We start from the raw sequence: 23,701 nt of genomic DNA on the forward strand, positions 1-23,701 counted from the left end.
CGAGTCCAAAACTCAAACGCTATACACGACGTTGGATGACGTCGAAACCTGCAGACTATCATATTAAAAATTCACAAACTGTACGAGGATTTTGAAACTCTAACTGAGAAAGAGAGAAGCTTCAAAATTTTATTTCGCCGAAATAAATCTTTGCTAAAAGATGAGGCGAAATAAAATTTTACCTCAGACGTTAATAATTAATTAATAAGGAAAGGAGACATTTCGTAGAAATATATATTTCTTTATTCGAATCAAATTAATTAGTGACCGATAAACATTGAGAAAAGCACAAAGTATTTTTCCGTAATTGTTATTTCTTCGTTTTCTCTGTCCGTCGGGGACTTTAACCGACCTCTCCAACGAAGTGAGAGACGATCCCGGCGATCTCTCAACGGGGCCATCCCGTTCGATCGAGCGCGTCCAATTTTCTAAAATCCCGACAGAATATGAATCTAACCTAACCTAACCGAAACCGTGGAAAAACGGGTATTCGTTCGTAACGCTCCGCGTTCGAACGCCGTGCAGGGGGCCTCCTCGACTCCCGCGAGTCTCGACGCCTAGATATCTCTCTACGTGTAATTACGTAATGCGAGATGCCGCGCGGAAGGAAAGTGTGTCATGCGTGGAACGCGTGGTGTTTTTATTAACGAGAATATGCACGTATGTTACAAAGTCGCCTTTGTCGGGCGCGGCGTCCACGACACAATACGCGCGCGCGTTTAACGTTTTGACGCTTGAAAAATCTCCGTCCGTGACGGCGGGTTATCGGAACGGAGTCAGGTGTCACGCAGAGAGAGCTCCCGGAGGTTTCCCGGAACTCTCGTGTCGCTCCGACCTCGCGACTGATCAGTCGCTGTCGGGTCGCCGGCGCGAGCGATAAAAAGAACCGTTTGGAGAGAGAGAGAGAGAGATCGCGACGCTTGGCTTTCGCCAAGAGGAAGCATCCTACTTCCCGCGATAGAAACCGACGGAGGACCGTCAAACTTATCCGCCGATCGATCTCGGTCGGTCCTCCCGCGGAAGGCGGGAGGAGCGGACACGCGAGGCGCATTTTCAATTGAATCGTTCCTCGCATCTCCCGACCGGACGATTGCGGATTCTCCGCGTCCGCGCTTTGTAGGTCGGGTGACACCCATTACTTAGCTGTCACGCTGACGTTTCAAAGTCGATCGACCGAGCGACGACGACGACAACGACGACGACGACGACGACGACGAGGAGGAGCGCGCGGCGACCCTCGCGGTCCGCCGGCCGCGACGAACGAATCGTCATTCTCGTCGTCGTCGTCGTCGTCGAGCGAGAGAAACGACGCTCGGCGTTCGGGATCGCGGTGTTATAGGTTATGTCCGCAGTCGGACGAGTCGGAGCAGAGTGGGGAGGAAGGGGAGGAGAGAAAATAGAGCACGGGAGTCACGGGTCACACTTACAGTCCTCCTCGACGGTGGATAGCTCCGGTCTGAGATGGTCCACCTTTGCCGCGGGCTGGTGCGCCGTCGCCGGCACGGGGAAGCTCGTCGTCTCGACCACTTCGATCACGTCCACATTGTCGCCCGAAGCCATTTTGCGTGCGTCGCCTCCGTCCGATCCCGCACTGACTCACGCGTGACGGTGGCGACGGTGCTGGTGGCGGCGTCGGCGGCGATGGTGGTGGCGACGGTCCCCCTGACAGTTCCTCGAAGGAGCCTCGGTGGTTGTCGTCGTCGTCGTCGTCGTCGCGCGATCCTCCCCGTCGCGCGGACGCATGTTTCGGACTCGCTGCTGTAAGTTCGCGCGGTGCCGCGGGCGGCGGTCACCCGTTCCACGTCCTGGCGACGCGCGCGCGGCCGCGATATCACGATTGATTACGCGAACGCGACATATTCGCCGTCGCTCCCGTCACGCCGCGATACCCACCGACGGTTTTCTCGAATCGCCAACACGCGCGACGAAATGGGGATAGGGAGACGGGAAAGAGCGAGAGAGACAACGAAAACTTTGTGGTCAACGTCAACCGTCCAATCCACGATCCGATGGTACTAATGGGAACGAGAACACGGGAGCGAAGCGCCTCCGCTGTTTATCGACCGAACGTCGCGTTGGTCGCGCCGCGCGGCGCGACACTGGCGCCCCCGAACGGTCGCGCGGGGAATTAATTACTGCCGCGGCGCGACTGTGGCGTGGCATTTGAATATTGAAATTCGCGCGCGCTCTCCGCTCCGCCGCGCGCGGGCACGCGATTGCAGGAGAGCGGAAGACGCGATTGCGAGAGACCGGAGAAATTTTAGTACGCAATTTGCATTCGGAGTGCCTTCCATAGATAGCAGTGGATCCAATCCATACCACGAAAATATTCCTTCCGTCGTAACACTGTCTATTTTGTCTTCTGCCAACAAAGGTCGCCGCGCGGATGCTTCTTCGATGTTTCACGCCTAATACGCTATCGTCCATCTACTCGGTGAAGTAAAAATTGTGACTAGGAGAAGGCTTACAACACTCTGTGTATTGTAAAAATTCGATATTTTCTGCAATTGTCAGCCTATTGCAGAAAATAATTTTTACAATGCTCTGTGTATTGTAAAAATTCGATATTTTCTGCAATTGTCAGCCTATTGCAGAAAATAATTTTTACAATGCTCTGTGTATTGTAAAAATTCGATATTTTCTGCAATTGTCAGCCTATTGCAGAAAATAATTTTTACAATGCTCTGTGTATTGTAAAAATTCGATATTTTATGCAATTGTCAGTCTATTGCAGAAAATAATTTTTACAATGCTCTGTGTATTGTAAAAATTCGATATTTTCTGCAATTGTCAGCCTATTGCAGAAAATAATTTTTACAATGCTCTGTGTATTGTAAAATATCGATATTTTCTGCAATTGTCAGCCTATTGCAGAAAATAATTTTTACAATGCTCTGTGTATTGTAAAAATTCGATATTTTATGCAATTGTCAGCCTATTGCAGAAAATAATTTTTACAATGCTCTGTGTATTGTAAAAATTCGATATTTTCTGCAATTGTCAGCCTATTGCAGAAAATAATTTTTACAATGCTCTGTGTATTGTAAAAATTCGATATTTTCTGCAACACTCTGTGTATTGTAAAAATTCGATATTTTATGCAATTGTCAGCCTATTGCAGAAAATAATTTTTACAATGCTCTGTGTATTGTAAAAATTCGATATTTTCTGCAATTGTCAGCCTATTGCAGAAAATAATTTTTACAATGCTCTGTGTATTGTAAAAATTCGATATTTTCTGCAATTGTCAGCCTATTGCAGAAAATAATTTTTACAATGCTCTGTGTATTGTAAAAATTCGATATTTTCTGCAATTGTCAGCCTATTGCAGAAAATAATTTTTACAATGCTCTGTGTATTGTAAAAATTCGATATTTTCTGCAATTGTCAGCCTATTGCAGAAAATAATTTTTACAATGCTCTGTGTATTGTAAAAATTCGATATTTTATGCAATTGTCAGCCTATTGCAGAAAATAATTTTTACAATGCTCTGTGTATTGTAAAAATTCGATATTTTCTGCAATTGTCAGCCTATTGCAGAAAATAATTTTTACAATGCTCTGTGTATTGTAAAAATTCGATATTTTCTGCAATTGTCAGCCTATTGCAGAAAATAATTTTTACAATGCTCTGTGTATTGTAAAAATTCGATATTTTCTGCAATTGTCAGCCTATTGCAGAAAATAATTTTTACAATGCTCTGTGTATTGTAAAAATTCGATATTTTCTGCAATTGTCAGCCTATTGCAGAAAATAATTTTTACAATGCTCTGTGTATTGTAAAAATTCGATATTTTATGCAATTGTCAGCCTATTGCAGAAAATAATTTTTACAATGCTCTGTGTATTGTAAAAATTCGATATTTTCTGCAATTGTCAGCCTATTGCAGAAAATAATTTTTACAACACTCTGTGTATTGTAAAAATTCGATATTTTATGCAATTGTCAGCCTATTGCATTAATTATTTTTTACAACGCTCTGTGTATTGTAAAAATTTGATATTTTATGCAATTGTCAGCCTATTGCAGAAAATAATTTTTACAATGCTCTGTGTATTGTAAAAATTCGATATTTTCTGCAATTGTCAGCCTATTGCAGAAATTAATTTTTACAACACTTTGTGTATTGTAGAAATTCAATATTTTCTGGAATTGTCAGCCTATTGCAGAAATTAATTTTTACAACGCTCTGTGTATTGTAAAAATTTATCACGATTGCGGAAAATGATGAATTTTTACAATACTCTGACAAGGGAACCTCGCGAGAATCCGTAAATTCTGATTTTAATGAAACTTGGCATAAATGTTGAGGGGGTTAAATACATGAATTTAGAAATTTTTTGTTGATTCCCAAAAACGGTTTGAAGGGGTAAAACCTCCCTTCAAAGTTGATACATTTTTGCGGTTTTTTGATATATCTCGTAAATTAAACAAAATATTAAAAAATGTTTCATACAAAAGTTTTACAGCATAAATACCTCCATTTAACTACGTTATTCATTTTTCGGAAAAAAAAGAAAATTGTAAAAAATTTTTATTTAATAAATATAGTTAAATAAAGGTATTTATACTGTAAAACTTTCGTATGAAACATTTTTTTATATTTTGTTTAATTTACGAGATATATCGAAAAACCGCAAAAATCGTCTGAACTTTGAAGGGTGGTTTTACCCTTTCAAACCGTTTTTGGGCACCAACTAAAAATTTTTAAATTCATGTATTTACCCCCTTTACATTTATGCCAAGTTTCATAAAAATCTGAATTCTCGAGTTTGCGAGGTTTTCTTGTAAGTGTCTGTTGCAGAGTCCAATGCGCAACGGGGTTCTGTCTGAAGATATACTTGTCTGAAGGCTCCACGATTTATTTGCGTGGTCAATTCGTTGACGACAGCGCGCCGATTTGTCCTAACTAACCGTCAAAGCCGACGCTCATCCCTAGCAGCAATGGCACGTGGAGCTCCACAATTGCAGCACGAGGAGTTTTTCTAATCCATTTATCCAATTTTGATATGTTTTCACTAAACTGCAGCACGTGGACACTTTAACAAAACTCCCCGTTTTATTATACATGAGCAATTATTTTTCATTTCTTTATATTTAAATTTTGGTTAAAAAAACAATGCAAAAATTATATTAGTTACTAATTAGTTTTGTCTTTTTAGTATAATTATTATTTTAACATCAAACAAAAATATTAAAAAAGAAAGAAAATAATATAAACATATATAGACATATTTCATATATACATATAATTATACATATATACATATGCATCATTTACACGTTTTATGTGAAAAATTTTTACCCGAATATTTGATATTTGGAATTTGGTATTAAGAATATTATTAAATATGAATAATAAATATGAGAAATAAGAATGAGAAATTAAAAAATGGTTTCTTTAATAAATATTCTGGATAATTATTATGTTATGTATATTCCCACATATTTCTATATTCTCATTCTTATCGTCATTTAATATGAAGTTTGTCAATAATCAAATTTTTATGGTTTGCTAGAATTTCGATAAATTTTAACATTTATCCTCATAGAAGATAAAAAATTTAGTGCTTATAATTTCAAAAATGTATTTATGAATAAATAATGTTTTGATTAATATCCAAACTGTCCAGACGGTAATTTATTAATCAATTAAAATAATTTAAATATTTTAAGTATAATTACGTGTTTATTTTTCAGCATCATGGTTAAGTGGCTTCAAAATAAAATATTAGTGCAAAGAATATTTCTTCTAAGCATTACTGGCATGATTGCACATGAAATATTAGTGGGCTACCTCGATTATAACAATCAGGTTATACATTTAATCACTTTTTGATAGTCAGTTAAATTGTCTATGCATAATTTAGAAAGAAAAATAATTGATTTTAATAATAAATTAACGAATCAATCGTTATTTGAATTTTTTTTTACATATAATCAATATTTTGTTAATATAATTTTTTAATTAACTTCTAGAAATACAAAATATTAAGTCACATTTAAAAAGTAAAAATGTTTTCTTTGTTAAATTATTCACATTTTAATGATTATATTAATCAATCTGAATAAGCATTAGTTTTGCTTGCTAGAAAACGAAGCATGCTCAATGATCAGTCATAAACGTCGTGTATCATTAATTAATTATGTCGGCTGCATTCATTATGGGGCACTGATCACACAAGACAGTCTATATAAAACGTTTCGCTTAATGTGCACTAGACAGACGTTTCGCTTAATGTGCACTAGAGATTTATACGGTGGAACATGTAATTAATTATCAAATTACTTTGCAAAACTTCCGTAATTCCATCAGGGGTATTGTCGTTCATCTCCTATCTGCTGGATGCTTCCGTGTGCAACACATTAGTTATATTCAGTAAAATTTTATATATTAATTATGTTTTTATCTATATTTAATGGCGCTGTTACCAGAAATTAGATTTTTACTTTAATACTACGTTTTCTGAACAAAATTAAAAAAAGAATGTTATATATTATAAATATAAGTTTAAAATTTTATTTATTCTTTTGGTATAACTTTTTAGTAAAATATTTTGGACCCTAAGATGTTTATATAACATTTTTACTTTTCTACTTATAAGACATATTATTAAAGTTTGAAAAACCTGGAATACAAAAATCCACTTTTCTTTTAATTTCATATAAGATTTCATATAAGATAATATATAACTTCAATTATTTGCTAAAAATTATTCATAACTTTAAATTATCATTATTTTATTTCACACAGCTGAAAAGTATTTAATTATAAATATAGTTGAACAACTTATATAATATGTAATTACAAATCTAATCGAATAGAACTTAGCTCATCGGTGAAAATATTTCCAGCTTCCTATTGGAAACCATACTGTAGTCCAGTCGGTTATCTTATTTAATTAATCATTTATTTAACCGACACTTCCGTTGTTAACGATTTTTATCAGCTCCAAGCATCCTTAGCGCGACCTTCGTAAAACAAACGCGTTAGATCATACGCCCCGTGCGATCTGTTCGATGCTGACCCTAATTCATTTAGTAAAAGGACGCCGATTTTTATTTCTCCTTGTTCGACAAAAGTACCGTCGGTCGAAAAGCAGGCCACTTGCCACGCAACGTCGGTTCCGCGGCTCAAATGCAGGAAACTTTAATTACTCCGGTGAAACGAACTTCGCTCTCTTACGATACGCTGACCTTGCGTATATCTTTTCTCTTTCTCTTTCTTTTCGAAGGTGGTTGAGTATATGGAGTCGATGTCGTACCAACAAGCCCGGGAATCTAGTAGGATGAAAAGTCGAGGACTCTCTCTTTTGGATGGAGTCAAGTCGTCTGCGAGAAATCAACACGCAGCTAACACAGAAACCGAGTAGATCTCCACGGTTCTGCAATGAAAGTTGTATTGGTTAAATTATATTAGTGTATTTGTTTATTTATGATTATATATATACAAAATTTCTTACTACTTAGAATATTTTATATATTTTTAAATGTCTCAAAAAAGAATTGTACACATAATTTTTAATAAGACATTTCTGAGGCTTTTATTTAGAGTGTTTGGAAAATTAAAATTATTGTAATTATTTTTTGGTATGTTATCTACATATCGAGAGATCATATATTCTTGTGACATAAAGCATATCTAAAAGACGTCTTTAAGATCTTTTAGACACGCGTGTTGTTTGGGATATGATTACGAATAAGTCACTGCCACGTGGTTAATATGTACTCAGAATTCTCGAGTAAATTCAGCTTTCTCGCAATCCCTCGAGCATTTCAATACATAGATATCGCGAGCGTAAAACTAAAAGAAAGAATATAGTATTTCCTGTATAAGACGCAACAAAGGAACAAAGATACCGATGAGCGGTATAATTTAACGTAAGACTTACATGCAATGCGATAGAATCTCGAGAAAAGTTACAGCTGAGGTCAATCTTTTATTCAGATCTGTCGAATTTACAACGCGAGAAGGAATTCTTAGGCAAACAATGGCTCATTTTGACATCACGAATGTTAATGATAATTGATGCATTCTTGACGTAACAATTGAAAATTTTCTCCGCCAAAACTATCCGCAGATATTTCAACTAAAAATATCAGTAATGTATTTTTGTCTCTATTGTCTATGTTTTGGGAGGGCCCCAACTGCCTACAAATTAATTGCCAACAGCACTGATTACCGACAGACCGTTTGCCAACAAATCTTTTGCGCACAGAACCGTTTGCCTACAAATCGATTGCCTACAAACTCTTTTGCGCACGAGCTCAATTGCACACATCGCTAATTATTCAGTTTAGGCACTGGTATTCAAATATCGATGTAATTGTGCTTATTCGACGCGGTTTTGAATCAAACAAACGAATTTGGCAGAAAAAAGCGTCACTCTGCCCCGGGAAGCGAGATATTAATCGTTAAAGTTGACGAATATTCAGGTTAAAAAATCTGTCACACCGACGAAATGTTGCGACATGACACTTTGCAGCCATGTGCGCATGCTCTACGATCATATCCTCATGCTTCTTGGCCATACGCTGCAACTAGTACATATGTAAGTTCAACATGATAACAATCGTCGTACGCCACGGCCAGCTGCAGGGATAGGTAAGTAAAATACGTAACGTAAATTACGTAATATACGTCGCGTAGTAAACTATGTAATATACATGGATGGTTTTCTATTACGTATATATTACATATTATCGCATATTTCAAGTATTTCAGTTAATTTTATCGTAATTTATTTTAAATTCTATTTGCGTTACTTGCCCTTTTCGCACTCGACATCTTCGCTTTCTCTTTCTCCAGTGCTCGAGTATATATTTATCTCGTTTAAAGTGTAAAAAAATTTGGAGATTTCAAGCAACGCGAACAAACCTATTTATTCACATCGGCCAGGGTCTAGAAATTTTCTAGTATATCACCAATCAGAAAATTTTGTATTAAATGTATTAAATTAGCCAATCGGCGATGTGAGTTGATAGTATCAACTTGATATTTATTAATTCTTTTTTAACTGAGGTGTTAATTCCTGCATTGCAATGAAATTTTACATAAATCATCTTGAATATTAAAAGTATTTGAATATAAAAAGTTTAGATTTATATTTTTTTTTTACATTTTTATTTATACATTTACATTATTTTTTATTTACATTTTTATTAGGCCAATCTAGCAATTGGCAATGAATTGCATGCAGACAGAAAAATTCTAGGCACTGATGAATGTAAGTGTATTATGTGCTATCGCTTATCGCTCCGTGGAATAATTGTATGTAATTTACATTTCATACATTTTGAATGACATACGTATTTTACGTGTAATGTAGGAAACTTTTTCTACATGCGATTATCCATCCCTGTCCAGCCGGCGCGGCGCGGTAGTCGGCGGCGCGGTGTAAATTATTATTTTTATATGTTGCACCATGTTCCATCACTCTGATTGATTTGAAAAAAATACGTGTTAAAGAAGAAAATCTAGAGATGTTTTTGTGAAAATATAAAAGTGGTATCTCAGAACTATTACCCCCAAAAAATTCAAAAATTTTTTTATTGGGGTTTTTTAATCACAAAAATTACTTAAATTTTTCTTAAACTTGTCTAAACGATGTTTACAACATATATTTTTTTTATTAAAATTGGTTCAACCATTTTCGAAAAAAACCACTTTTTTATTTTTCTTTTCCTCTCCATAACTCTCCCAAAAATGCAATTTTGTAGCTAATTTTTGGGGAAATTTTACATCTCAAGGGTGCCAACTAATGATATCAATTTGAGCTCGATTAGTGCGGGGGTAGATTTCACCTGCTTATTCTGCTATGCTCTTTCATACATAAATTACATAATTACATAAATTTATTTACAATTGTTAGTCTTTATATAAGAGAATAAAAGCAAGAAAAAGCTAACAGAAAAAAATATTATGTGTATTAAATAACATTTTAAACGTTTATTATTGATTGTTTTGCTGATTTTAAAAATTGAAAGATTTTTACAATAATACTTGTAGATTAATTCGTAGATTTAGAAATGATAATAATAAATAAATAATTTATGTATATTCAAAATAATATATATAAATAGAAAAAATAGAAAAGAAAGTTAAGAAGAAAAATGTCAAGTATTATAAGTGGCAACGATTCTACTTGATTAAGGATTAAAAGATTTTTTAGTAGGATTTAGTCTTCTTTACAATTTCTTATCAAATGAATTTACAGAGCGCCTGTTATAATTCATTTAGCGAATACTTTGTTAAGATGCTATGCTATGTATATTATAGAGACGCTAAACTAATGTTTGATAAAAGAATTTATAAGCATGTGTCCCACACAAAATGTAAAAATAATTTTCAGATATCATACTTTTTTGTTTTTCTTGAATATTAATGAAAGAAAAAAGAATAACAAATTTAATGTAAGTAAACAAAGATATTAAACTTCTATTTTGAAAATCTTTAAGTAGAGTCTAGAGAAATTATAGTTAAATGTAAAATTACAGTAAAATATCTGGAATTTTATATAAGTAGATCGTATATCTTTGGATTGACTTTATTGATTTTATACCCAATAGAATCATAGCCATAAATTCAGAGAGATCTATTTCGCGCACTGTTTATTGCACAAAAAACAATAGGAAGGAAAATCTCTACCGCATTCTTGGAATATCATGACTTACGAAATGACTTATGAAAATACGAAGTATTGAGTGGAGCTATACGTTACGGTTCTTGACGTTGTTCCTTCGGACAAAATAGAATATCATCTTAGAATAATTTAGTTTATCAGTATCGCGTTTATATAAATTTTGTAAAAAGCAAAAGACTTTTTTTTTCTATAACTGCTGAATTAAATTTACCTATTCTAAATAAATTATATAATTAAAAAAACTCAAATGTAATTAAATATAGATGTGACATTAGACACGTGTACGTCTTTAAGCTAAGCTGTCGATTTCCGTCGGCAAATTTAGAATCGCACAGTACTGCGCATAGTAAATCAACGGGTTGGGAGTTTACTCAAGTGATAAAATTGTTTGAATAATATTAAGCGATGAGCTCGAAATGGTGACAGGGAGAGGAAACGTCTTTGAAAAAGGAGTGATTTCATCAACTTGCGCGTGAAAGATTACCCTCTGCAGAATCTGTGTGTCTCATATATGCTGTATAATCAGTGTTATCGGTATTCCACTCATTCTACAGAAGCTGCTTGAACGGAACGCGGTTTCCTTTTGAAGCACACGTAGCGGAAATTTGGAAAATCCTATCATTCGTGGAGTATGTGTCGTGTGACCATCGTTTAATATTTTTCGTGAAATAAGTATTCCGTGATGTCGAACAAATCTAACATCAAACTTAGCGTAATAAACCTGCCCGAAAAGAAACAAATTCAACAACGAGATTCAAGTAAGCACACAGAAAAAATCAGGTTCAAATGATGTAGTATTTAACAATCATTATGTCATAAGCAAAAAATTATATTTTTAATTATACCTTGTGTAAATATATATACATATATATATATATATATATATATATATATATACATACAATATACCAGAAAAATATTATATATATATAAAATAATCATAATTTTGGTTATACATCATTTATTATTATTTAATCCTAATCCTATACATTATTAAATAATTCGGTATTCTACAAAGGGTATAATATATCCCAGCTTCTTTAAATGGTTATTACTCGTATATTGTGAAACATTTTGGCTTAAAAAATTTTTAATATTCCTCAAACTTCTAAAAATAATGTTTAAAAGTTATTTGGGGGCAATTTAAATTTTAAAACATTTTTAAAAATTTATGGAGTTAAGCAAAAGACTAACTCTAAAACTAAAACCAAAAACCATGGGGTTTATTCTATCCGACGTGTAGGATTAGGGTTAATGATTTTAATAATTTTAAATTTCAATAAAATATTATATTTTTATTTTAATAATATAATGATTACTTAAAATACACAACATAATTATTTTAATATCTAATAATAGTGTTGAAAAAATTCTTGATTTGAAAAATATTATCACTTTCTATTTGCTATTTTTTCCTCTTAATTCAAAAATTATTATTAAATAATGAGAATATATTTTTTTAAATAAAAAGTTGCACAAAACTTTTTATGCAAGTAAATTATGTCTGTTTAACACGTTATATTTAACATTTTAAAAATAAAGGAATATTTTTAAAACAAAACTGCTCTTTTTTGTTCATAATAATTAAAAATTAATTAATTTTATTTATGATAGCTAAAAATTTATTATAAAAAATATATTTTAGAAGTATTATAAATGTACTTTTATTATCAAATAGCTATAGGAAACGATTTTCGCGGTTCAAACACGTCAGGTTCTATTATCATTGGCTGTTTTCCAGCTAGGACACGCTAATGCTACACTGTGTTCCACTGTGTAACTTTGTTGGAACAATTAGAACTCTAAACTTCGTTTCAGAAAACATCAGCAGAGTGTGTTTGCATTCCATATTTTTACTGTCTGATCTACTGTCTGATACTGTCAGAAATAGCTTGTGATCAGCCATCTACAAGCTATATCTACATATATCTACATATAATAACAAAATTAAAAAGACTCTTACTAATTCAATCAAATTAAACTAATCACAATCTTCCTCGTTTTAATTTGAAGGCATATCCTAAAGATAGCACAAAATATTATCATAAATATTTATAAATATTTTACAAATTTATTTTCAAATAATATTTTTTTAAAGATTATACAATTATTTTTTATAAACCACTTAAAAATGATACAAAAATTATTATCAACAATATATAGAATATATTTTTAAAATGTACTAAAAAATATTTATGATATATGAACTTAAAATATTTTTTATATTCTTTGATAATAATAGTATAAATATTTATATTAAGTATTTTTATAAATATTTATCATAATTTTTTTATACCTGACAAACTTGGACATAAAAATATGTACAAAATATTTATCATAAATATTTTTCCTTCTTATAAATATTTTATAAATATTTTATGCTATCTGATTTCAACATTTATAAATTTTTTACGGTACTAATTAATGTAACAATTAACATTTATGTCTCATTAGATTACATTAAAAAGTTTTTTTCCAGAAAATTTATTTAAACTATGTACTTTGTCAAATTTAATAATAAAACATATTTATCTAAATAGCTTTCTAGATTCTATTTATGAGTGATCTAATGTAAAACTTTGTTATTCCTTTGTTATTCGTTTTTTTTGTGTCAAGTCTTTAGTGTGCCCTCAGCCTATACTGTGTATTCTGGCTATTTGGACATTCTTTCTTATTCTTTTCTCTAATTTTAAGTTATGTTATTAAAATTGATATTAAAAATTACCATTGTTACCACATATTAAATATAAAACTTCTTAAAAAGTTGGTAATACTGATATATTTTATGTCTAAATATACTGTCATATTTGGAATACTTTATGTTGGACACAGTGTTACACTGTGTCGTCTGTGTACCCAGCTGGAAAACAGCTATTAATATTTATCTATCTATATATATTTATTAGTTATTTATTTAATAAAAATGTGTGACGCATATGCAGTAAATTTTTAGAATTATTCTTATAGTAATCGAAGATGTGCCAAATGAGAAAACTGCGGATTTCGAAACGGCGATTAACCTTGCCGGCACTGGGAAGTTCCAATATCTTCTCATTCTTGCGATTATCCCGGCCTCTTGGGCATCGAGTATAGATACGGGTAACATGTCGATGATACTCGCATCGGCGGAATGCGATTTAAAATTGTCACTATTCGACAAAGGACTTTTAAATGCTATGATCTACGTAGGTGTGTATAAAAATTTGTACTTTTAATGCATTTAAATAAATTATTTCAAGTAACACTGAAACCATTTTTTAAAAATATTAAAAAAATAAATTTACAAAAAAGAATAAAAGAGATAAAATAATACAAAAAAATTTTCATAATTATTCAAATTTATATTAGGTATGGTGTTAAGTGGTGTCGTATGGGGATTCCTTGCTGATGTCAGAGGAAGAAAGAAGATTATAGTATACGGCTACATGGCGGATGGTATCTGCAATGTGCTTACGGGATTTTCGCAGAACTTTGGGACGCTTGTATTTTTTAAATTTCTCAGTGGTCTTATGTAAGAAAAATATTACAAAATATTTTGAATTTGATAATATAATTATTTGAAGGAAAATACCAAACAGATTTATTTAAATCTTATATAAATCTTAATATAATTCCAAATTTTTGTATAGAGTGTCAAAACGAGTAATTATGAAGTAAAAATAAAATTTTAATTATTTTTATTAAATACATTACAAGTAATTGCATTTTTTAATGTAATACATTATAAGTAATTACAGTTTTTTATGTAAAAATATTTTATGTGATTGTAGAAATTATTAATTGTATAACTTTTCTTCAAAACCAAAGATGTTAAAAATTTAAAATAAAATATAGTAAAATAAAATTAAATAAAAATAAAAAAAATTATACAACTACAAAATACTGTTATGTGTACCGAACTCCGTATATTTCTGTCATAATTACTCATGTTTAACTTTCATTAATAAAAGCTCTTTGACAAAAGCTTTTTGACAAAAATAGTCATATACTGATATATACCTAAATCTTTTTAATTTTCTATCTCGCTTTCTAAGGATCTTCAAAGAAAATTAAGTTAGAAAAGTGAAAGCAAAACCTTTGCCCTTTAAATAAGAGAATTCAAATTGATTATGTGAAACACACAACTTCGTTCTTTAATCCTAGAAAACATGTTGTACAATTTTCTTCTACAAAGTTATATATTTCAAATCATCGATAATTCTAGATCTATGTATAATTTTTTTTGTCAGAGTGCTTATCCTATATTTGTTGTTTAATAAAAAAACTTAATAAACGATTAAACTTTAATCACAGTGTGTGCGGTCCGTATGCTACTCTTATGGCATACTGTGCGGAATTTTATGGCGCCAACGATAGGGCGAAGATACCAATTCTTGTTGGCTTTTCAGTTTCGTTTGGATGCGTAGTAAATGCAGGTAAAATATTTTATTTATATTATAGAAAATAAATTTTATAAATTATATAATAAATTATATAATTGTTATCAATCTCCTAATATAAATATATAGTTTTATGTAAAAGTAATACCTAATTTATGCACTTGTTAGCACTGGCTTGGTTAGTAGTGCCTCAGCCATGGTCAATCGTTCTTTGGGACGGTGCTTTCGTTTATAATTCTTGGAGGATTTATTTATCCCTCTGTGGAGTGTCGACATTGATAGGTGTTATTTGTCTCTCTTTCTTTCCGGAGAGTCCTAAATTTTTGATGTCACAAAATCGTAATGAAGATGCTCTTGAAGTTTTCAAGAAGATTTACAGTGTAAACACTGGTCTGCCTGAGGATAACTGTCCTGTAAGCATAATTATAATTATAATAGTTTATATAATAATACTATTATTTAAATTAGTTATTTATAAATAAATATTGCTGTATATTTTTTATTATTAGATACGCAACTTGAGCGATGTAAACAATACAACTGTACAACAATCAAACTGCCAAAACAGTGCAAAAGCAAGCTTAAAGAGCGGAATACAACAGATGAAACCTATTTTCTTTAAACCATATTTGTCGCTCATTTTATTATTTGTTACCATACAATTTTGTTTAATGTTGTGGTAAGTATTTTATTTTATTTGTATACAAGCTATATGTATATGTATAATATTTTTTTCAATTATGTGTAGTTTTATTTTATATTATTCTCATACGTAAATTGTTTAATTAAAATAAAACTTTGTTTACTGTTATAAAATATATTTTATAATATAAATATATTTTATAATATTGAACAAAGTTATAAAAGTGTAAAAGTATTAAAGTACAACATTATTTATATGCTTATTAAATAGACTCTTTACGATAACTAGAGCATTCAAAAATAATACTTTTTTGTTTTTTTTAAATAAATTACATAATTTAACATTATTTTGCAACGTAAGCATAATTAAACATTTTCAATGTATTTTAAATATAATGATAAATATAAAAAAGTCTACAAATAAACCAAAAACCTTTAAAACCTTTATTGTTTTTTATCTTTTTAACACTACTTTTCTTATTATAAAATTGTTACCTAATAATCAAATTTGGATTCGGATTCAGCAAGCAAAAATAAATCGGAAATAATTATTCACACTAGTGTTGCGAAAAAAGATTAAATTTCGTCGGACAGTATTATTAGTTGCACAATAATTTGCCTAGAATCATCAGATTGTGATCGTCATGGTTGTAAATCTCGGAGTTATCAGAATCGCTACGGCGAGTAACATGGTAATAGTGATAATATTCGTACGAGTATAATGCTCCCGTAGAATTCTTTTTACACGACAATACAATAAGGTAGATGACTCGTCGTAAAAATGTAAGATCTCGGTTAGTATCATATAAATGCCGCGTTGATGATTGAATGACAGAGAATTTACAACCTTATCAGCGCGGAAATTACACACACACACACATCTGTTTTGCTGTTAACTGAGATATATTCCCATTATCTGTGGATACATACCTTGGGATACTACGTGCCTACATCACATGTTCTACTAAATTCTTCTCTTAAATTAAAGGAATGTCAGCCGGTGAGACAAACATAAAACTGAATACACATCGTCCCCGGTTCAGAAGTCTCAAATCTCTCTTCTACTAAATCTTCTACTAAATCTTCTACTAAATCTTCGGGTAAAATCTTCTCTTAAATTAAGGGACGTCATACCAATGGCAGTAACAAAAATAAAAACGTGTTTATCGTGCAATTGTGCAGTTTGCGATTAAATTGCGTACTCTCTTTATACTCGGAGGTATTATCGAACTTGGTGAAAATTTTCCATTAATGTAGATCGTGCATTGATAACAACTAAATTGATAATAACTGCATTAATAATATAATTAAAATATCTGAGACGATTTCCAAAATAAATAATGCAACTTTGATAGCATATTATATAAAGAGTCTATTTTATGTTTATACATACAGAAACTCTTTATCTTTTTATTTGAATATAATACAGGCCTTATAAATAATATTGTCAATTATATTAATAATTAATTAGTTTAATGAAAAAGGTAAAATAACATTATTTATAAATTCATTATTATTCATAAATTATTTGAAAAGTTTCAGTGTATTATATATTGTACTTTAATGCATTCATGGTATACCTTAATGATTTATTTAACATATGTTATATGATTTTGCTGACATTTATACATTAATAATTTATGTTTTGTATTATACTTACAGTATGAATACTCTTCGTCTTTGGCAGCCACAACTTTTTGCGACAATAGACAATTTTTATAGTCTTAATATGAACGTAACAAATCCTACTTTCTGCGAAATATTGGATATTTCAATGTCTATTAGTGCAAATAAAACTGTTACATTAGAAGAAATATCAAGTTGTGAAATCGTAAGATACAATAATAATTATTTTATAAAATATTTATTAGTACATGTCATGTATAATTTAATTATTATATATTACGTGTTTATTTATTATTGCAATATTTTACTGCATAGAATATACATCTGTGCAGATTGAGAAATTTATCGAAACTTTTACAATTAAGAGATATTAACATATTTTATTACTTCTTTCTTTTTACATTTTTTACATAAAATAAAATTTTTTTCAGATTATGGTAGCCGATTCAATGTACAGAGACACGGTTATTGTAGCAATCACTACTAGTATTTTTATATTAAGTGCTAGTTTTTTGGTTAATTTTATGCAACATAGATATTTATTACGTAAGTTTCTTTTAGTGTAAGATTTGTACACTAAACATGTTTTTATTCTATATTAAAGAAAAAATAGAAAATACTAATATTTTATACTTTTCTACTATTTTCTACTGAATATAGTTGTCGGCTTTGGATGCTCGCTTTTATGTCTAATAGCTTTAATTTGGTCTTCAAATACGTTAACTACCCTTATACTCACGTGCCTTTACATTGGATTATTCGGCAAAACGTTTAACGTTGTAGTTGGCGCAACTGTTTTGCTTTTTCCCACATCTTTGAGGTTTGTTATTTAAACTCACAAAGTAATATTATTATTGATTTTTACAAAACAAAAGGTAATTGTAATACGGGCACGTTTTATTTTTAATTTGTCAGGGCCATGGCAGTAAGCATGCAAATGATAGTAGGAAGAATGGGAGTGATAGTTGGCAATCTCTTATTCCCTGTTTTACTCGAGTGTGGCTGTATAGCACCAATCATTAATCTGGCAGGCTTCATTTTGCGTAAGTATGCATTTTATTCAGAAATCTTAAATACGTACACGTATTAAAGAATTACAATATTAATAACAAATTATTTATTTTCCTCATCAATCAATTTTATAAGCAGCATCATAACTAAAAAAAAAATGATGTAAAAAAAGGAACTACGTTAAATGTTTTATTTAATCACATTCAATGCTACGTTAGTTTATTATTTTCTCTACATTGTTATCTTCTATTTTTAATTTAATTTTTAGTGTGCATGATTCTTACGTGTTTCATACCAAGCACACGCAAGCATATGGTGTAAGTTATGCCGATCTTATGAGATCGAAAAGGGATTTGAGCGGAAGGCAAGTTTCACTTCTTACGACTATCTCAGTGTAATAACATCTCCGTCTTGGAGGATCCACGTTCGTTTAGCAGAGCCGAACTGGAGGTTCCAAGGATCTGAATCGAAACTTATCGCGAGCTATGATCGAGCCCGTATGAGGGCGGACAATGGCCATGCATATGTACATGTATCACACAGCGAAAGACTGCATGAGACCTTGAGTTTCACTTTCGACACATCCTGGAGAGCCCTCCAGCCTTCACCCACATGCTCATCCCCTTCTATCCCGCGCTTCTCCTTGTGTGGACGCAGCTTTATCGCAGATCTCAGGACCTCACTACCTTCGTCGATCGGTGCAATAAAATGTACCGGCGTAAGTGAATTTGCACGTCCGCGAGTCGTCACCTCGGAAAAAAAAAAGAGGAAGACGTGTGAACATGGCGTAGATTCTTTATAGTTGTATTTAATGTATCATTACGATTGTTGATAATCGAATCCATGGCAGAAATGTCTTAAATGTTCTTGGGCATGCAATATGCGAATTAAAAGAACCATGAAGCGCAGCGCGCGTTTAGTTGTTTCATAATATTTGATAATGTGTAAACTTTTATTTTACAAATAAATGAGTGATTTTCAAAAATGTATGGTAAGTTGGTAATTGTAGGATTTATTAATTGCTCCCATTTTTTATTTGTACGGCGAAAAACTGATACAATTAAAAAAAAAAAATTATTTTCAGACAAACACATATTGATTTTGTATGTGCTTGACATCTGTACATTTTACAGTGTACAGTTTGTTATTTTAGATACTGAGAATGAATATGATATAAATTTCTTTTCTTTTTGTTTATACAAATAAGATAATTAATATATTTATATTTATATTATAAATGCATAACTATCATATGTATAAGTAGACATGTGTACACATAAATAGCAAGAAAAAAAAACATAATTAGTCTCTACTTGATAATAATCTTTATTATAAATTAACGCACTAGCAAAACATAACGAGCACTGCAAAAAAAAATCCTGTTTACTGCATCTCGTTCACGTAACGATTAGATAGTTAAATGCCCGTTATATAATCAAATCGCACGCTCATTTAGCTGTTAACGAAACCACGTAGGGTCCCGTGGTTTCTTCGGCGTTTCTCATTGTATAAGGGCAACGTGGCGCCCGGGACTGCATTCCGTATAAATTGCGGAAGGGAGCTATGCATCGCACACACGTTTGCAATGTGTGTACTATCCGTCAGTGGAAAAACGCGTCTGCATTTCTTCTATCCCGCGCAACCCAATGTCTACATTAAAAGGCGGCACGTACCCGGCAAGCCGTGAGCACGCGTTGTATCCTAACAACGATCCCGCGCCTCCGACAACTTCATCAACAATCTCATTTAGCACCTTCCTGACCGCATCCTATTTGCGTGATCGAAGATGTTATAAGGGTCTCTTTGGAAATATCTTCTTGACACACACACACACGCACACACGCACACATACACACATATGTGCGCGCGCACGATATTTTCAACGATATATTTTGAAATACAACGCACTCTATTAACATTAACAGAGTATGGGAAGAATACTTTTTATAACACAATATATGATGTACTTTGTTTTTTCACAAATTAATTACATCAATCATCCATTTTATCCAACAATGGAATAAGATGCTTAGAAGTTTCACGCGCAAATTGATCTCGAGGCATATTTCCCTAGCCTCAATCAACTTGCAGCTCAACCAATGCTGATATCCTTAATTAGACTGCCTTTATATTCAATCTTAAAGTGAGCCTTTCATCGAAAAAGTCTCATCAGTATTGTACCAAATTGAATTATCGGGATTTACTGCTGAAATGGAAATTGCTCCGGACGTGTCCACCTCGCTCCGAGTGGAAGGAAGAAAGCCGGTAAGAACGGGCCCCGTTGACGGGGCGAGTTCCGCTCGTGAGAATCACTTCTCTTCGTTCTCTAATCATTCTATACCGGGCACGAAGTATCGTCGTATCGCGATTTCACGGCCGCTACTCGCCCGATCGTTCGCTCCGCGCCCGTGGGTACCGCCGCGGCAAGATAGTCGCATCGCTATCGTATCGGTACGATACTGTTAACCCTTCCGGTGAACACTCTCTCGAGAGGGGGATATCCACGCGGCTTCCGTTGCCACTCTCGTCCCCGTGACGTTCGCGACGAGTCACCGAGAAAGTCCACGCGCGCGCGCGCGCTGACCGTTTATTATTATTATTATTATTTATCGCCGCATCTCCATTCGGTCGACCGTATAGATGAAGCTCTCGAAGTCCGCCGCCGATGACGGCATTCTTGTCACCGTTATATTTCCCGACCGTATCGGTCTTACGCGCACAGAAGACACAACGGATATTGTAGATGTCCGTAATGTGCAAATGTTCAAGTTTCAAGGTTTCGTCGCCGTTCGTTAAAGGAAGATTGTCTATATACTGACACATTATTTTTGTGTTTGGATTATTTATTTTTTTTTAAACTAAAAATAGAACTTTAAAAGTATAAATATAGATATAACAATTTTATTTTTGCATTTGAAGAATTCGTTTTTATTTTATTTAGAAACGAATCAACAATATAATTACCCACACGTTTTCATATATCATGTTTTTACAATTAATAGTGCAAATGAGAAGATGTCACCTTAGAAAACCTAGTCACAACATCGGCGACTTTTTGTAATTTTTCCGTAGCGTTTCACTGTTCTATGCGGTGATTTGAGATTAGATCAACATTCACTTTGATCAAGGAAGCATTAAGAAGCGGTAACAATTTCTTCGGCGCACGATCATCGAATGACAGTGAAATTATCTACATTATCCAACATTTGTGGCGATCTCTGTTGCGGAAAGACTTAATTGAACCGGCCACGAAAACCGAGAGTGAGAAAAGAGAGAAGCAGGATGCGGCTGGACGTGTCGAAGGTTGATTGAAGGAATAGACCGACCAAGGTTGAAAAGTGGACGTCAACCTTGCGGCAAGTTCGCCGTCTGCGGTTACTTCTTTCGCGCGGGAGACGGCCATGCAATCGGTATAAAATTAATTAACGACAGCTACCGACGCAGCGTGGCGATAAGAGTCACGGCGGCACCGCGTTAATCGTAGACGCGTCTTTTTCTCGTCTCTCTCTCTCTCTCTCTCTCTCTCTCTCCTTTTTCTTTTGGTCTCAGACAATTGCGTTTTTCTCTGATGACATGCTGCCTGAGGTCGGTGACAAGTTAGTCGAGCGGCTCCGTCAAAGCCAATTGGTTCCAGGGTGTCCGATCGCAGCGGAATAGATGAGTCACTTTCGGCGTGGTTCATCGCGCGTCTTCTTCATTGTGCGGCGCAATAACCGGATGCTGATGTCCGTTCTATGGCAGGTGAACTTGAAAATACAATTTCGATGTAGAGACGCTCGATTACGCGTTCGTTACACGCTGAAGTGATCTTATCGAGGCAGCCTCGGTATCGCCGTTCTTCTCGCCGTTGTAAACAAATCAAATTTTTATTCCATAATGTACAATGTCTATGATTAAACGTTTTCAATTTTGGAAAAAGAGTAATTCAATTAATATAGCATTATAGTATGGCTACTGGCTACGTGTACATTGATATAAATTTTTATTTCTTAAATTTGTTATAATAAATTGAGAGTAAATTTAACGCTTCGAATTGAATTCAGCCGTGAATAGTTTACGTTCGGCTGTAGAGCATTTATCACCCGATATTGTTTTGATCGCATCATCGTACAAATTGGATAACGGCAACAATCGCCTAGCGTGACGCTCGTTAATTCTCCTCTTCTTCCACGGATTTTCTCGCGATTGCTAACAAGCAGTCTCACGATCCCCCGTTATCGGCATTTGACCGAACTGATAAAACAATAGCGAAGTCGCTTCCATTTCTGCCATTTGCATACAGCTTCTTCGGAGACAGTGTTGAGTATATACCTAACCGACCACATTGGAAAATTAAAATTACAAAAATTTTTTAAATAATATTTTTATTTATTCTGTTAAACAAAAGTGATGAATTAAAAAACTTGCCTAATGTCACATAATAAGGTGTCTTTAAAAATATGGATTTCTCTTCTGATTTTTAATATTTGAAAAATATTATTTTATCTTTGAAACATGAGTCTCAGTTTATATTTACCTATAAAGAAAAATAAAAGCAGTTACGTTAAAAAAATCAGTGCCCACGAAATAAATATAGTGAAAGATGAAGAAATATAAAGAAAGATTATCAATACCGACGTATTATTTTGTTTTTTGATAACATATCTTAAAACAAAAGCGATTTACTAAGCAATTTAGTAAACTATAAATATGTAAAATAGTTTAATATTATTTAGCTCATATTTTTTATAGGCACAACTGCAAAACAAAATTAAGCAAATTTTATTCTTATTAGACACTACAGACGCGCGCTTCGCGCTAGCTTTTTGTTTTTTACCTTTTAAAAATAAATTGTAACGATAATTGTAACTATCAAAATTAATAATTTGACAGCTGGAAATGACACAAAGTGAAGCAAATCACTTGATAACGAGATAGCGAGACAGCCAATTAGCAATAACAATATCAATAACATCTCCTTTTTGCAAAGTGGATGGGCTTTTAAAGAAATCTTTTTACTTTATAGATTTTATATAGAAAAAGTTATAAATGTGTAAACTATGGATTTTTATTTCTTTAATCCAAGTAGATTATGTTTTTATCAGTAATAGTGCAATGTTTATTTTGCAAAAAGTAAGAGTGCCGCTTTAGCGCAACCGTCGATTTTTTTCTACATAAAGTTAATAAAACCATATATACCCTATATATACTTAATGTTATTAGTTACGTTTCTTAGTAACGCGCATACATGAAGCTTCGATTTGATGAATCGCGACGTATCGCGCATCCCGATCTTCGATTCGAGACACAAACGAGAGAATCGACCTGCGCCACAAAAAGAAATTCGCATTCGTCTCTTCACCCATATAACCCTCACGCGTTACGCACGCAATTCATTAACGTCACGTTGCTTTACACT

At 33.1% G+C, this 23,701-nt stretch overlaps 3 protein-coding genes across 18 annotated transcripts in view; 2 read left to right on the forward strand and 1 right to left on the reverse strand.

The window, feature by feature from the left end:
- Positions 1-1,592, reverse strand: part of LOC105830792 (phosphatidylinositol 4-phosphate 5-kinase type-1 alpha) — a 36,065-nt gene extending 34,473 nt beyond the window's left edge. For all 14 annotated transcript variants that reach the window (XM_012670372.3, XM_028193447.2, XM_012670374.3 and 11 more), the window contains exon 1: positions 1,428-1,592. In XM_012670372.3, coding sequence (XP_012525826.2) covers positions 1,428-1,560 — 133 coding nt within the window. In that variant the 5' untranslated portion in view covers positions 1,561-1,592. The remainder of the gene's footprint in view (positions 1-1,427) is intronic.
- A 24-nt stretch (positions 1,593-1,616) lies between these two features.
- On the forward strand, positions 1,617-8,112 carry LOC105830794. 2 transcript variants are annotated; one of them, XM_012670375.3, is made up of 3 exons: positions 1,617-1,760; positions 5,703-5,817; positions 7,238-8,112. In XM_012670375.3, exons 1-3 carry the CDS (start codon positions 1,642-1,644, stop codon positions 7,373-7,375), a joined length of 372 nt encoding a protein of 123 aa, XP_012525829.1. In that variant the 5' UTR covers positions 1,617-1,641; the 3' UTR covers positions 7,376-8,112. The 2 variants fall into 2 exon arrangements, 1 of the variants encoding a protein (XP_012525829.1); XR_004962636.1 differs by lacking the exon at positions 1,617-1,760 and adding an exon at positions 5,404-5,638.
- Positions 8,113-10,463: 2,351 nt separating this feature from the next.
- Positions 10,464-22,788, forward strand: LOC105840678 (synaptic vesicle glycoprotein 2B). Of its 2 annotated transcripts, none has more exons than XM_012687681.3 (11): positions 10,464-11,403; positions 13,613-13,834; positions 13,994-14,156; positions 14,939-15,060; positions 15,193-15,437; positions 15,534-15,703; positions 17,329-17,497; positions 17,724-17,838; positions 17,953-18,112; positions 18,208-18,335; positions 18,572-22,788. In XM_012687681.3, the coding sequence occupies exons 1-11, from the start codon at positions 11,328-11,330 to the stop codon at positions 18,622-18,624; spliced, it is 1,623 nt and encodes a 540-aa protein (XP_012543135.1). In that variant the 5' UTR covers positions 10,464-11,327; the 3' UTR covers positions 18,625-22,788. The 2 variants fall into 2 exon arrangements, with proteins under 2 accessions (XP_012543135.1, XP_012543136.1); XM_012687682.2 differs by having other exon boundaries at positions 11,318-11,403; positions 13,599-13,834; positions 18,572-18,663.
- The last annotated feature ends 913 nt before the right edge of the window (positions 22,789-23,701 follow it).

Source organism: Monomorium pharaonis, chromosome 3 (assembly GCF_013373865.1).
Source record: "Monomorium pharaonis isolate MP-MQ-018 chromosome 3, ASM1337386v2, whole genome shotgun sequence".
NCBI lineage: Eukaryota > Metazoa > Arthropoda > Insecta > Hymenoptera > Formicidae > Monomorium > Monomorium pharaonis.

What these genes read in the sequence shown, in the direction of transcription:
- LOC105830794 (XM_012670375.3), top strand. Translation starts at nt 1,642, where the DNA reads ATGGTGGTGGCGACGGTCCCCCTGACAGTTCCTCGAAGGAGCCTCGGT. An exon ending in CATGTTTCGGACTCGCTGCT is followed by an intron (nt 1,761 to 5,702) that starts GTAAGTTCGCGC and finishes TTTATTTTTCAG; the next exon opens with CATCATGGTTAAGTGGCTTC. An exon ending in ACCTCGATTATAACAATCAG is followed by an intron (nt 5,818 to 7,237) that starts GTTATACATTTA and finishes TTCTTTTCGAAG; the next exon opens with GTGGTTGAGTATATGGAGTC.
- LOC105840678 (XM_012687681.3), top strand. Translation starts at nt 11,328, where the DNA reads ATGTCGAACAAATCTAACATCAAACTTAGCGTAATAAACCTGCCCGAA. An exon ending in AAATGCTATGATCTACGTAG is followed by an intron (nt 13,835 to 13,993) that starts GTGTGTATAAAA and finishes AATTTATATTAG; the next exon opens with GTATGGTGTTAAGTGGTGTC. An exon ending in TGGATGCGTAGTAAATGCAG is followed by an intron (nt 15,061 to 15,192) that starts GTAAAATATTTT and finishes TGCACTTGTTAG; the next exon opens with CACTGGCTTGGTTAGTAGTG.